General features: G+C 41.1%; 1 protein-coding gene across 6 annotated transcripts in view; it reads right to left on the bottom strand.

Annotated features, from left to right (window-relative positions):
• Positions 1–13,180, bottom strand: part of Nhsl1 (NHS like 1) — a 271,008-nt gene that overhangs the window by 65,145 nt on the left and 192,683 nt on the right. For 5 of the 6 annotated variants that reach the window (XM_029558120.1, XM_029558121.1, XM_008822040.3 and 2 more), the window contains exon 2: positions 5,685–5,837. The exons of the other annotated variant lie outside the window; for it this stretch is intronic. In XM_029558120.1, coding sequence (XP_029413980.1) covers positions 5,685–5,837 — 153 coding nt within the window. The remainder of the gene's footprint in view (positions 1–5,684; positions 5,838–13,180) is intronic. 6 annotated transcript variants of the gene reach the window in all.

The raw sequence follows: 13,180 nt of genomic DNA, 5'->3' as shown, positions 1-13,180 counted from the left end.
GCTCACAAAGCCACAACTCCAAAGACACCTGTGCCAGGACAAGAATCTACAGCTCAAGACACAAAGGGTATCTGTGAGGTCTCAGAGGCCCATGTGCCCAAAGAATAAGCATTAGATCCGGAGGGAAGCCCAGGGCTTGGGGGGTGACATGGGGGAAAAAGACCTAGCTGCATCTGCTTAGAGACCTGGCCCATTCTTAATGGTAAACAGGCTGTGTGTAAAGACAGTTGTCTTTAATCATCAGAGATAAGCAGTCAACTTTTCACACTGTAAATCCTCAACTCCCATCCTTACAGATTGTGCTGGACAGCTTTAGTGTCAACTTGACACACCTGAGTTGAGGGAGCCTCAATTGGGGAATTGCCTCTATTGGACTGGACTGTGGCCATGTCTGAGGGGCATCTTCTTGATGAGTGATGTCGGAGGGCCCAGCCCAATGTGGGTGGTGCCACCCCTGGGCAGGTGGGCCTGTGTTGCACAAGAAAGCAGGCTGAGCAGGGGCCAGGGAAGCAAGCCAGTAAGCAGTGTTTCTTTCTCCGTGGCCTGTGCTCTAGCTCCTGCCTCCAGGTTCCCTCCCTGAGTTCCTACCTTGGACTCCCTGATGAACTGTGACCTGGGAGATGTAAGCTGAATAAACCCTTTCCTCCCCAAGTTGGTAGTGGTCAGAGTATTTTGTCACAGCAATGAAAAAACAAACCAGGACACAGATGTAATGACTCCCTGACTTTAAAGGAAGGCTAAATTCAATGCTCTTCCCTGTACCTGTACTTCTAATTCTAGACCCACAGAGCAAGCTGACCTACTAAAATGCATTACTTCAGCAAGGAGCTGTGACTAGAGAAGACTCCCGATACCAACAACAGATGCTCTGTGAACTGATTCAGGCAGCAGCGTACAGCTACTGTGACAAAATTGTCTGCTAAACATACTGTGAGAAATCATATTTATCTCTCTCAGGTTGAGCTCTTTAGAGATGAAGACTTAAACATGATGCCTTTATTTCAGTCTTTAATATGCTCATTATTGCCAAATGAGGTCTACAAACTGTAAAGAAAAAAAGGAAGACCCTTTCCTGGAGCCCATCCCTGGTTCCTAGTCCTCCATCCCACTTACTTGGGGCTCTTTCAGGAAAGCTAAAGTTGTGCAGATAAAATATGGTTAGAAAAGGGTTCTTTATCATTACAGCTATCCTCAATGAAGTCATGAACATTCACATAATTATTGAGATTAAAGGGGTAGAATCTTCTGGAAATGTAGTTTGATGCTGAGAGAATTTTTCACAGATAATGGGATCCATCTTCAAAACTTCACTATCTGCTGTAAGCCAGATGACTTGTTAAACCAAACAGCAAAATACTACTGTCAAATCTAGGTACATATTTGTATCTTCATGGTCAGTTATCATTGCCTAAATCATTAGTAACAAGTCAACAAAACTGACATGTGATCTACAAATATGACCACTAAATGTTATCAAGTTCTCCAGAGATCATCTGGCAACAAACACAATCTGTGCTGTGAGCCTGCACATGGAGAGAGCCTGCTTCCGGGTGTGCCAGGCGCCATACTGGACAACTGGAAAGACCATGTCCTCTGCAGTGTGGGACTGGATGAGTGGGAGGATAGTAGAGTGGGATCTCCCACCGCTTTTCTTTTCTAGTTCCCTTATGCACCTGCTGTATCTCACCCACACCTCTACCACACTGATGCCTGCTTAAGTAACACAGCAAGTTCAACCTTTAAAAGTTAGGCATGGCAGCGCAGACCTATAATTCTAGCACTGGGGAGTCTGTGGCGGAAGGACTGCAAGTTCCAGGATAGCCTGAGCAGCATACAAGATCCTTTCTAAATAAATAAATGAATAAAGAGCCAAGCAAACAAGTAAGTTTACCTAGTAGCTTGGTACAAAAATTGATGCTCAAATACTGATTAAATTGTGTCAGTTATCTGCCTTTAGGAACGAACCTAAAACTAATTTGTGCCTTCCTTGATGACTTAACTGATCTCTAAGCACGTCCATGTTACTTTAAGACGTATATGCTTAATGAGTAGTAGTTAAGTAATCAGTACACAGTTTCATTTCCCTTTGCATTTTGTGGACCTTAAAACTAGTAGAGCCTAGCTTCCTATAAAAACTGACAGGAGACCTGGAGAGATGGCTCAGTGGTTAAGAGCACTGGCTGCTCTTGCAGAGGACCTGCGTTTGATTCCCAGCACCCACATGGAGGCTAACAATCATCTGTAACTCTAGTTCTAGGGGAATTCCATGCCCTCATTGCAGAACACGAGTGCACATGCAGGCAATACACTCATACACATAAAAATAATAAAATATTAAAAACTGACAGAAGAATTCATAGTAATATTTAATGATAATGAAGCAGAACCTATCTACTTAACAGAAATGATATAACTTCTTAAAAATTATGGACAAGTCACAGTAAGATTAGGAAGAACAAAACAGATTGTATGCTATGGATAATTAGCTACTTTTCTATATTTTTGAACAAAAAATGTTCAGGGCAAATTAACTTAAACTGATAGCCTGTGTAATGCCAAGGCTTTGGGTATGCATTCTCAGAGCTATTCAGGGACTGTGCTCGGCTTCACCTCCCACCCCAATCTTCACTGGTGTGGAGGCAATGGATGCTCTGTACTCCTAAGGTTTCTCCAAGATTGCTAAGATGATATGGCAATGGGAAGTTCTGTACTGATGAAAAGTGATTAGTAATGAAAGAATTAAGGGACTCTCCTCCCTTCACCTTCCCCAGCCACTACTCCAAGTTGTAGTTTTTAAAAAAACTCAAAAAGGTGTTTTAAAATCCAGACTTTAAAAGTTGAGCTCCAAGAATTTCCCAAAGTTACTAATCTTACAAACAAAACATCTCTTTGATGTAACCGTTTAGGACATTAAAGTATGTACTAATACATCTAATTTTTTTTTCAAAATAAAATGCGAGTTTGGGCAAAACCAGTGGTGACGGTATCTCAGGTGGGGTAGTGAATAATCAAAAAGGAAAAAGAAGCAGAAGAGCCTGTAGACAGATGCTCAGTCTTCTAAGGGAAGGAAAGTCCTGATGTGGGACTTGAAAATACATGAACTCTGGGGTGAGGCAGTTTCCTGGAGAGTGATCAAAAAAGCCCTTGGGCCTGAACACATACACATACACATACACATCCTCACACATACTGTCAGAGAGGAGTTTTCTACAAGCCAGTCCATGCAGGGCCCAGCTGCTTAGGAGCTAGGCAGAACAACTGGAACAAGGCATTGCCTCGGGGATTTGTCCTGGGAACCAGGCCATGCTGCATTCATATTAATTATCTGGTGGAGGAAGGTAAGCTATATATAACCTAAGATGTTCATTGGTGAAATTTACTAAAGATAAACCGCAGGAAACTTAAGGGTCCTAGAAGAAATTGTGATTGGATTTAGGTACATTAAGCAACCCATATCATAAAGGCAATGAAGCTCAAAGTACAACTCCAAGGCCATGTGAATGAGCTAAACTAATCCCTTTTTCTCATTTAAGTTTCAGTCATTAAACATAGAACTTTCTAGGACTTGATGAAAAACAGAACCCAATAATGTCCTCACTCTTAGAGTTTAGTACTAAAACAAGATATTTTGAGATATATTGGATAAGCTATGCATTATAAAAATCAAAGAAAGAAGGTACTAATGAGATGGTTCGATGGCACTTGTCACTACGCCGGATGATCTGAGTTTGATCTCAGGTACCTGTATTGTGAAAGGGGAGAACTGATGCCCATAAGTTGTCCTCTGACCTCCACACATGTGCACACACTTCTACATACCTACACACACTTACACACGCACACAGATGCCTACACACTAAATGTAAAAAAAAATTAAAGGAAGACAAAACAGCAGTAGTTTTATGTTTAATCTACTGATAGTTATCTGCCTTTCATTTCTACATAGCAACTTGGGGCATATCTCCTGAGTATTTTTCATGTTGTGTTTTGCACTGTGAAGTATAAAGTGGGGGACAGCTAGGACCCTGCCACCAGAATAACAAACTCTCAATAAATAGCTATAAAAGGCATCTCAGTATAGCAGTTAAGACTATAAATTCTGGGGCTGGAGAGATGGCTCAGTGTTTAAGAGCACTGACTGCTCTTGCAGAGGACCCGGGTTTGGATCCCAGCATCTACATGGCAGCTAACAACTATCCATAACTCCAGTTCCAGGGGAATTCCAAGCCCTCTTCTGACCTCCACAGGCACTGCACAACACGGGTATACTTACATGCAGGCAGGCAATACACTCATACACATAAAATAAAAATAAGAATTTTTTTTTTTAAAAAAAGAATATGAGTTCGACAGCCTAAGATGGTCCAGGATTAAGTCTTGGTTCTGTGGGTGACTGACTTTGGGCTCATGGGAAAGTTTTTAACCTTTTTTTTTTTTTTTTTTTTTCCGGAGACAGGGTCTCCCTGTAGCTCTAGCTGACCTGGAACTCACTATGTAGACCAGGCTGGCCTCGAACTCACAGAGATCGCCTGCCTCTGCCTCCCAAGTGCTGGGATTAAAGGCATGCGCCACCACACCCGGCCAAGTTTTTAATCTTTATGTCTTACTTCTTCATCCAGGCACAGTGAGAATGCGCAGTGGGATTCGTGTGATGATTAAATGAGATAATACATGCAGTGGGCTGAGAATGGTTCCTGGTATTTTAATAAAGTGTTCAATAGATATGAGCTAGTAACCATTGTACTGGTACACAAAAGAATAAATCACTTCATAAATGACTGATAGGTAAGTCAAAGTTCTCATGACATTAGAGCATCTTGACTCTGCGTTTTCCTTGAGACACTGACAGAAGTGCTCAGACTTAAGTCTTCCACAACTGGACAGCATAAATAATGCACAGTTTCACTGAGTTTCAAATAAAGTACAAATGCTTCTTGGGTTTATTTATGTTCCAAATGTTGCATGGTAGGAGAGATTGGCTGGGACAGTACGTGGTAGAGTAAGAACTGTAGTGTGTTTGTTTTAAAAGTCTTAGTATTTTCCCAGTAGCTTCTTTCTCTTGGAAGGATCCCCCTACCTCCCATTGTATCGTCTTTAGGAAGACGCCTTTGCTACTATGTACATTTGCCCTTTTTATCATCAAAAGTGGATTGAAGCAAAAGTGAGTTTTTCTCTAGCTACAGGAATATACCCCTGCTGTATTTTCCACAGGCCACTGCCAGCAGAATTTATGCTTAGAGCAGCCCTGCTGGGTGCTACCCAAGTTCTGATAAATCAATCATTTAGCATCACTTCAAAGTCTACATATAAGCCCCCCTTTCTAACTTCAATGAAACAGAACCATTAAAAACCAGCTTTAACAAATTTGCTTTCAGTACTCACAACGGTTTTTAAAAGGCAGTGGCAAAATTCCCCATGTCAGCAGTTTATTTGGATTAGATTAGTACTGGTGGTTTGAACATGCAAAACAGTTTTTTCAAAGAGTTCTTTCGAGATGGATTTGCAACTCAATAAAGAGGCAGGTTCCTTCAGGGATCAGAACATTTTAGTCACATGTTAAGTTGTATTTATGAAGGTGTTTAATGTCCACACATCTTCTTGACTGATAGTGATTAAATGTATGCTGCCAGTTCTTAACAATCAGTAATTTAAGAACAGCAAACCCAGACAGAAGGTCCTCTTACCCCTCAGCACTGATTTGAGGTTGAGTTTGGCTTGACGGTGAAGGTCCTCAACACAGGGGGGTCTTGTACAGGGAAGGAACACATTCTCCTGCTGGTGCCAAGGCGCGGTGTAGTGGACTGTCCATCGACTCTCCTCGTCGAGGTTGGAAACCGCTGCAGAGAAAAAGAACAGATTCAAGTGTCAGTCCTTGGTTCTGAATTTGTTACATTAAGATAAGGTCTTGGCCACCAGGCACCGTGGCTCATGCCTGTACTCCCAATAATAAGGAGGCTGAGGCAGGAGGATTGCTGAGAGTCTGAAACCAAGCTGAGCTACAGAGTGGGTTCTAGTCCACCCTGGGATACAAAGCAACACCATCTTGGGGCTGGAGAGATGGCGCAGGGATTAACAACACGGGCTGCTCTTACAGAGGACCCAGATTTAGTTCCCAGCACCCACATGGCAGCTAACAATCTTCTGTAATTTCAGTTCCAGGGAAATCTGACGACCTCTTCTGACCTCCATGGGCGCACTTACATATATATGGACAGGCAATGCACTCATACATATAAAATAAAATATTAAAAAAAAAAAAATCTTTTAGAGGACCCTGGTTCAGTTCCTTCCTAGCACCCATAAGGCAGCTAACAAACACCCCAAACTTGGATCTGATGTCCTCTTATAGCCACCGCAGGCATTGCACACATGTGGTACACTTATTATATACATGCAGACAAAACACTTATACATATAAAATTAAAATAAATGAATCAAAAAAAAAAAAAAACTGGCTAGGCACGCCGTTAAATATAGCACTCAGGAGGCAGAGGTACATGGATCTCTGTGAGACTGAGGCCAGTTTGGTCTACATAGTAAGTTCCAGGACAGCCAGGGATGCAGGGAGACCCAGTCTCAAAAAGCCAAAACAAAACAAAACAAAACAAAAAAACCCAAACAAGCAAAAACAACAGCAACTAAACAATAAGTTGTGGTACCTAATACACCCACAGCAAAGAACCTGGCTGGAGCACGGGAGGATACCCTAGGGAATTTTAATCTCAGAATCCAGGGGCCTTGCCTACCCCGTTCTGCCTATAAAGAAAACCTCAAACTGTCCACCCACCACACAATGTGTTCATTGGCTTATTAGCTTAGTTCCCTACTTCCCTAGAGTGTAGGTCCTGCTCCTGTGTTAGAAGAATGAGGGACAAAACTGATAGTGACCTCTCAATCTCAACAAATACTAGTTAGTCAATATTACACTTCCACTACATCATTAAACATGATATTGTTGTGACAGAAGCAAATTTCCTACCAGGAGGTTAAAACTAACCACTTTTCCTTTACAGCATTACTTAAAAACATTACTGTTATAATTCAATTGAATGTTAAAACTTAGTATAAATAGTCAATTTAACACTTACATGGCATATCTAGTGGATGTAGAGATTCATTTGGGTTATAAAATTCTTGTTGTTTGCTTTCATGGAATGCTTTTATATTAAAATGCTTCTCTAAAATTTATACTGCAATTGTCTTTATCTAACACAAATCAGTTCAATTGAATTCTTCTAACAAAAAGTGTCCAAAACATTAGAGGGGAAAATCACTGGCATCCCAAGACTAAGATGAACCTCTAAGATAATTTTCTTTGATTCACCCTAGGGCAAATCTCTATATTTTGTTCCTGACAACCCACATTGGGTTGGGCCTAAAAATAAAGCTGGCAGCATCCAAATTCATCTGCAATTTTTTTAATACTTTCTAGATGTGAGCCACATATCTCTAGAGAAAAGTAAGAGGGAACCCCTAGACTGACACATGTACTCAATGCCAACTCCTCTAAAGTCAGCAGACATTAAGAGTGAGTCAAAGGCAAGTCTATCTCGACTGCACTGTGATAAGCAGTTCCCCAGAGCAGAATGTGTACCTAGGAACCAGATCATAAAACATACCCTTAAAAGAACAAGAAAAAAATATGAACTAATGACTTTATTTGAACATATTTAACTTTAACTAAACATACCTCATAGCTCAGTTATTATGACTATTATAATGACCAAATGGACTAACAGATATAAAACTCTTGGTTCAAGAGAAAACTTGAAAAGCAAAGTTGTGGCAGGGATGGTAAACATAATTCTGAAGATGCCTCTGACTTCAGGACTTTTCCCATGAAAGAACTGCATCTTCCTGAGCCCATAAACAATCTTTCCTATAGCTGTTACATTTTAAAAGCCCACGAATCTGAAAAGAATAATTCATTTCTCAAAGGATCCACCCTTTTCACGAATTACTAAATGGGAAAATATACATTGAGTAGACATCAAGTTAAAAATAGAAATGCTCTATTTTCTGCTTATAGTGTTTGACAAAGGCAGCATGTAACATAGGCACCTAATAGTTCACATACTCTCTTCCTGAACAAGTGTTCTGCATGGTACATAATACCATCAGCCTCCATAAACGAAGCCTGAAAGCCCTGCCTTTCTTCACTCTCCTACACGGGTCAGAGAGTCCAGCAGAGTTCCAAAGCAGCCATACGGTCCCCCAAAGTGTGTCTAGAGTTCATTACAATGTTTTGTGCTGATGCCACTAATTTTATAATTTCAAGCATCATATGTCATAGATGGAAAACATGGAAACTTAAACTTTTCCTCTTTGCTAATTACAAATCAGACCCAGGCACACTGGCCTCTGCGTCTGTGTAATCACAGCATCAGCCCCAGTGCACGGCCACCAACTGGCTCCTCTGAAAGAGCAGCTGTCTCTTTCCTGCTCTACCTGCCTCTTGCCAGGGCAGATTTTGATCAGTCTTCCCAAAGACAGGCTTTAAGCTAGAGAGACACAGAAAACAAGTCCAGAGTACAGTTCTTTGTGGCTTTCTCCAAAGCTCATTACCAGAGGCCGCTCCCACACATTTATCCAGGTCTAGTTACTGATCACAAAATGACACAAGCCACACTGCAATAAGCCAGTAACCACACAGAAATAAAGCCATGTCACTGTAAAACATTTTCATGGGAATGAAGAAGCACCTGGATTAACAAAATTTAAACTGACAGAAACTAAGACAATAAAGTCACACCACAAAAGCTCGGTACTTTACAACAGTCACTGATCTGTCTAGACAGTTTGTCCTCGAGCTCTGAAATCCATAACTGTGAGTCCCAGGGAGTTTTAGAAGATCAGCAGCACCAGAAGTATGTTGACACATTACACAGTTGCTCCTTACCTCAGTCACTCATCCAGCCAAAACTCAGAAACCATACATAGTATATCAAGGGGCACAAAGTCAACACAAAGGTTTTCCCCTTCTATAAAAGACTTCTTTTGAGACATATAAAAGAAATGCATTCACTTTTAAAATCCCAACCATAAATAAAAAGACAAGCATCATACTGTCCAACATATTTCAAGGACCTGGTATACAGTGGAGATTAACTCAGGCCTATTACACCGTTTCATTCTACTTTCGGCACTCAGAAGGACAAAGGAACAAATACAAATACACACACACACACACACACACACACACACACCCCTTAGAATTACTTACATTTCTTCTTAAATAGTTTAATGAAAGATTTAATCTTTGCATTAATGAACACCACCATTTCCGAAGCACCTACATAGGTTTAGAAATTTAAATCACTTTCAAAGCAGGGTCCGGCTGGAAGGTGGCAGGCTGTGTTCCTGGGCTCCAGATTCCAACCTTCCTCAGATTGCAGATCCTTCAGCGGCTATTAGTCTGGGCTGTTCCAACTCTGAGGTCAAGTTTATTGTCAGGTAGTTACAAACCATTAGCAGTCCTTGAACCTGAAAAACTCCCACTGAAACCTAATCTTAAAGGCTGGGAGCAGCAAGTAATAACAGAGGGAAAGAGAAAGCCAATCACCAATCACAGTCCTCTTTTGCAGAAGAGCCACAACAGGTTTTCTGCCTCGGTGCCCATTCATTCCATTTCTTCCTCACACACCAGAAGCTTCTACTCTCTGGAGTCCACAAATACACGGCAGATTTTCCTCTATAGAAGCCACATTATGATGAAATAAACGTGTCCCCCATTCTCACCAGGCCACTGTGAACAACCAGATCTTTTTATAGAAGTCAACAAGTCTGAGAGTAATTCCATATTGATTCTGTGATGCTCCAGCTCTTTCTGAGTGTATGGGATGTGAACTAATAGAGGGAAAAGAGCCAACTATTGTTTCCCAGCCACGCCCCCAGGCTCTGCCTCCCACACCAAGAGAACTTTTTTATAAGCAGCAAAACTAGAATCACCAAGGAGCTTTGAGAGATGACTTGGTTGCATTTTTATGCAAATGAGGGTGTCCTGTCTCCTCAGTCCGCTAGTGACTGAGACTCAGCACTGGGTCTTACAAAGTATGACTTCATTTGCATCTAGCTGACACAACTCTAAAAATACCAAACAAAATAAAACCCTATTACCTCCCTACTCCAAAGCAGAAATTAGATAAATTACCCTAATCACTTTAATCTTTCTTTTAAATGTAATTATCACCTAACAGCCTGGTTTTAACAATTCCACCAAAGCTTTTTCTGGGTAGTTGTCTTAAATAAACAGTATTTGAGTTATTCTTTAACTGAAATATACTATAAACTACGTTCTGCGATCGACGCCCCCCCCGGCCCCCGCCCCACCACCACCTTCACAGCCACAGAGAACTGGGGAAAAGCAAGCAAGTGGAGGAATGAGAAATTAAGGCGCTGGGAAAATACATTCCACAAGGAAAGGGACAGAGGTAAAAACTTGAAGAACACAGATCAGAAACTTTAAAGGGAAGGAAGGAAAAGTTCCTCACATCAGCCCACTTCATGCTAAACAGTTTGGGAAGCAGTTTAAAGTACATCATATTTCATAGCCTTGGGCCAGACTTGTAACTGAGTGGAAAAATGTAATAACCTGCTAATTCAAAACATTTAGTTTATAACAAAGGCTCTTAGTCAAAGAACAGCAGTTTATAGACGGGGGCTTCCTTTAGGGAAAGCTTTGTGATGAAGGTTCCTCAAATCTTTTTATCCCTTTAACCACCCTTTTTGAACAACAAAAGCAAACAAACAAAACCCAAAGAAACTAACATATCATCACTCATATTTCCAATTTGTGTCTTTTCATCTTTTACACAGTTTTACTTAAAAGTCACTAAAGTGCTAGATGGCAAATGAGTAACCACCAAGACTGTAAATCAGATTAGATAGCTGCCTTGAATTGTGAGCAAAGTTCCTCTTCAGAAAACAAATTTATCAGTGACTGTGACCTTGTTGTACACATTGCATTAGAGACAGGTTCACACATTTTTGAGGTTCAGCGTCACCACTATACTTCCTACTGAAAGCAGAAAGCGTTCAAGAGTGCAAACCTTGAATACACTCACTCCTGCATAGCACACAGCTTTCCGTCTACAACGGCGTGCAAACACAGATGGACTCATTAAACAGATTAATATTGAGCACCTACAAGCACTGCTTTCACTCAGTTGGAATGACGCATCATTGCACAGAACAAGTGGGATCTCTACCCTCATGGAGCATAATTTTATAAGAAACACTAATCATACAGTAGGCCAGTGTTAAATGTAATGGGCAAAAACAAACAAACAAACAAACCCCCAAAACATTGAGCAGGGCAAAAGGGAGGTTGGGAAGGAAGATAGTCAGGTCCTACTGCATTTTAAATGAGTCAGGGTAGTCCTCTTTGAAATGAGGTTAGAGTATGAAAGGAGACAATGGCAATAAAACAAACTCAACAATGAATTCCACTAGAGAGAGGTTATGCTTTAGGCTGGGAGACCTGTCTCCAACCCCTAGGACTAGATAGAGAAGTGGTCTTTCCCATCTTAGACAAAAGTCTAAGCATGAAGCAATTTTCTTTCTCATTCTAGACTGTCTGGTGGCCATAGTTGGAGAAAGATAAGCCCCTGTTTGTTTAAACCATCCAATGGGACACTGAGGGACAGGAGACTGGCTTCCGGCCCAGGAGCCAGGGATACCTGGGAGCCAGGGATACCTCCAAGCACTGTTCCAACACTATAAGTCCAGGTGTTCAGGCAATAAACTAGACAAATGATAATATTTAACTGTGTTATACACTAAATTATACTGAATTATTACTGTTATTATCAAGTTTTAATTATAAAGGTTTTTCCTCCAATAATATTGCCATCTCAAGTGTAAGAACAGGAAGGTATGTTTATCATATAATTTGCATTCTTCCCCATCATGACTTATTTAAGCAAGTGTCTAGTATTTTTGAAGTTACTTATTCTGTATATTCAACAGGAAGCAGAAGCAAAACTAGAACCTCAGAAACTTGACAATAACGTAATAGTGAGGATGCCAACCCTCCCTCCCAGGTCACTAGCCACTTACTAGAGGACACCTCCATGCCTTGGTTTGCTTAGCTATTCAGTGAGGTAATAACAGTATTTCTGTCATAACATTATTATGAGAACTTAAAACATTATTATTGATAAATTCCTTTTTTTTTTGTAAGCCAAATAACCTTTTTATTCTTTTTTTTTTTAAAGCCAGAAGGGAGGTGAGCGGAGATGGCAGATGTGAACCAAAGATCCCAGTGATGGTTCATCACTGTAGGGGATGAGGACCCTGCCCCGAAGTGGTAGATTCACTGAGTCCTTTAAGACTTGAGATTTTGTATTTGCTTGGTGCAGCACTAGAACTCAGATTGGAGCTTGAGAAACGGCAGCTCTGATCATAGCCCATGTCTGCCAACCACAAGTGAGCCCTAAGCCGAAGATGGCTGAATCCCAGAGAAGTAATTTTCCTGCATTGGCCACCAGAGGAGTACGGAACACGGTGAGGAGAGCCTGAGGTTGAAGGAAAGGTAAGTTCAGGTCCCTTGCAGATGACGTCTTAGTCTCCATAAAATCCAGATTTTTTTTTTTTTTTTTGGATACACTCTCATCATATAGTTCAGGCTTCAGGCTGACGTAGAACTCCTGATCCTCTTGCCTCAGCCTCCTAAGTGATTTGTGTTTCACATCCAACAAGAGTTGAAAAAGATCTGTCCTAGTCTGAGTGTCTATTGCTGTGATAAAGCACTGACCAAAACCAGCTTGCAAAGAAAGGGTTTATTCCATCATATAAGTCACAGTCCCTCACTTTGGAACTCAGGACAGGAACCTGAAGACAGGAACAGAGACCACAGGAGAGTGTTGCTTACTGGCTTGCTTCCCTTGGCTGGTTTATACAGTCTAGGTCCACTCTGCCCAAGATGGCACTGCTTATAAAGGGCTGGGCCCACCTACATAACAGTTATGAAAATGCCTCGTAGACACGGCCAAGGTCAATCTGAAGGAGGAAATGTCTCAGTTGAGGATCCCTCTTCCAAGGTGTCTTTCTGTGCCAAGTTATCAAAAACATCCTGTACAAGATTTAAATACCTTAGTTCTTGGTTTGCGGTAAGCATATGTATTGGTTAGGTAGATGAATAAAATCTTAAGAAACAGCTAAGCAGCCTTAAACTCAATAA

Source organism: Nannospalax galili, unplaced genomic scaffold, assembly GCF_000622305.1.
Source record: "Nannospalax galili isolate Female #2095 unplaced genomic scaffold, S.galili_v1.0 scaffold186, whole genome shotgun sequence".
NCBI lineage: Eukaryota > Metazoa > Chordata > Mammalia > Rodentia > Spalacidae > Nannospalax > Nannospalax galili.
This window is presented reverse-complemented; position numbering and strand designations above follow the sequence as displayed.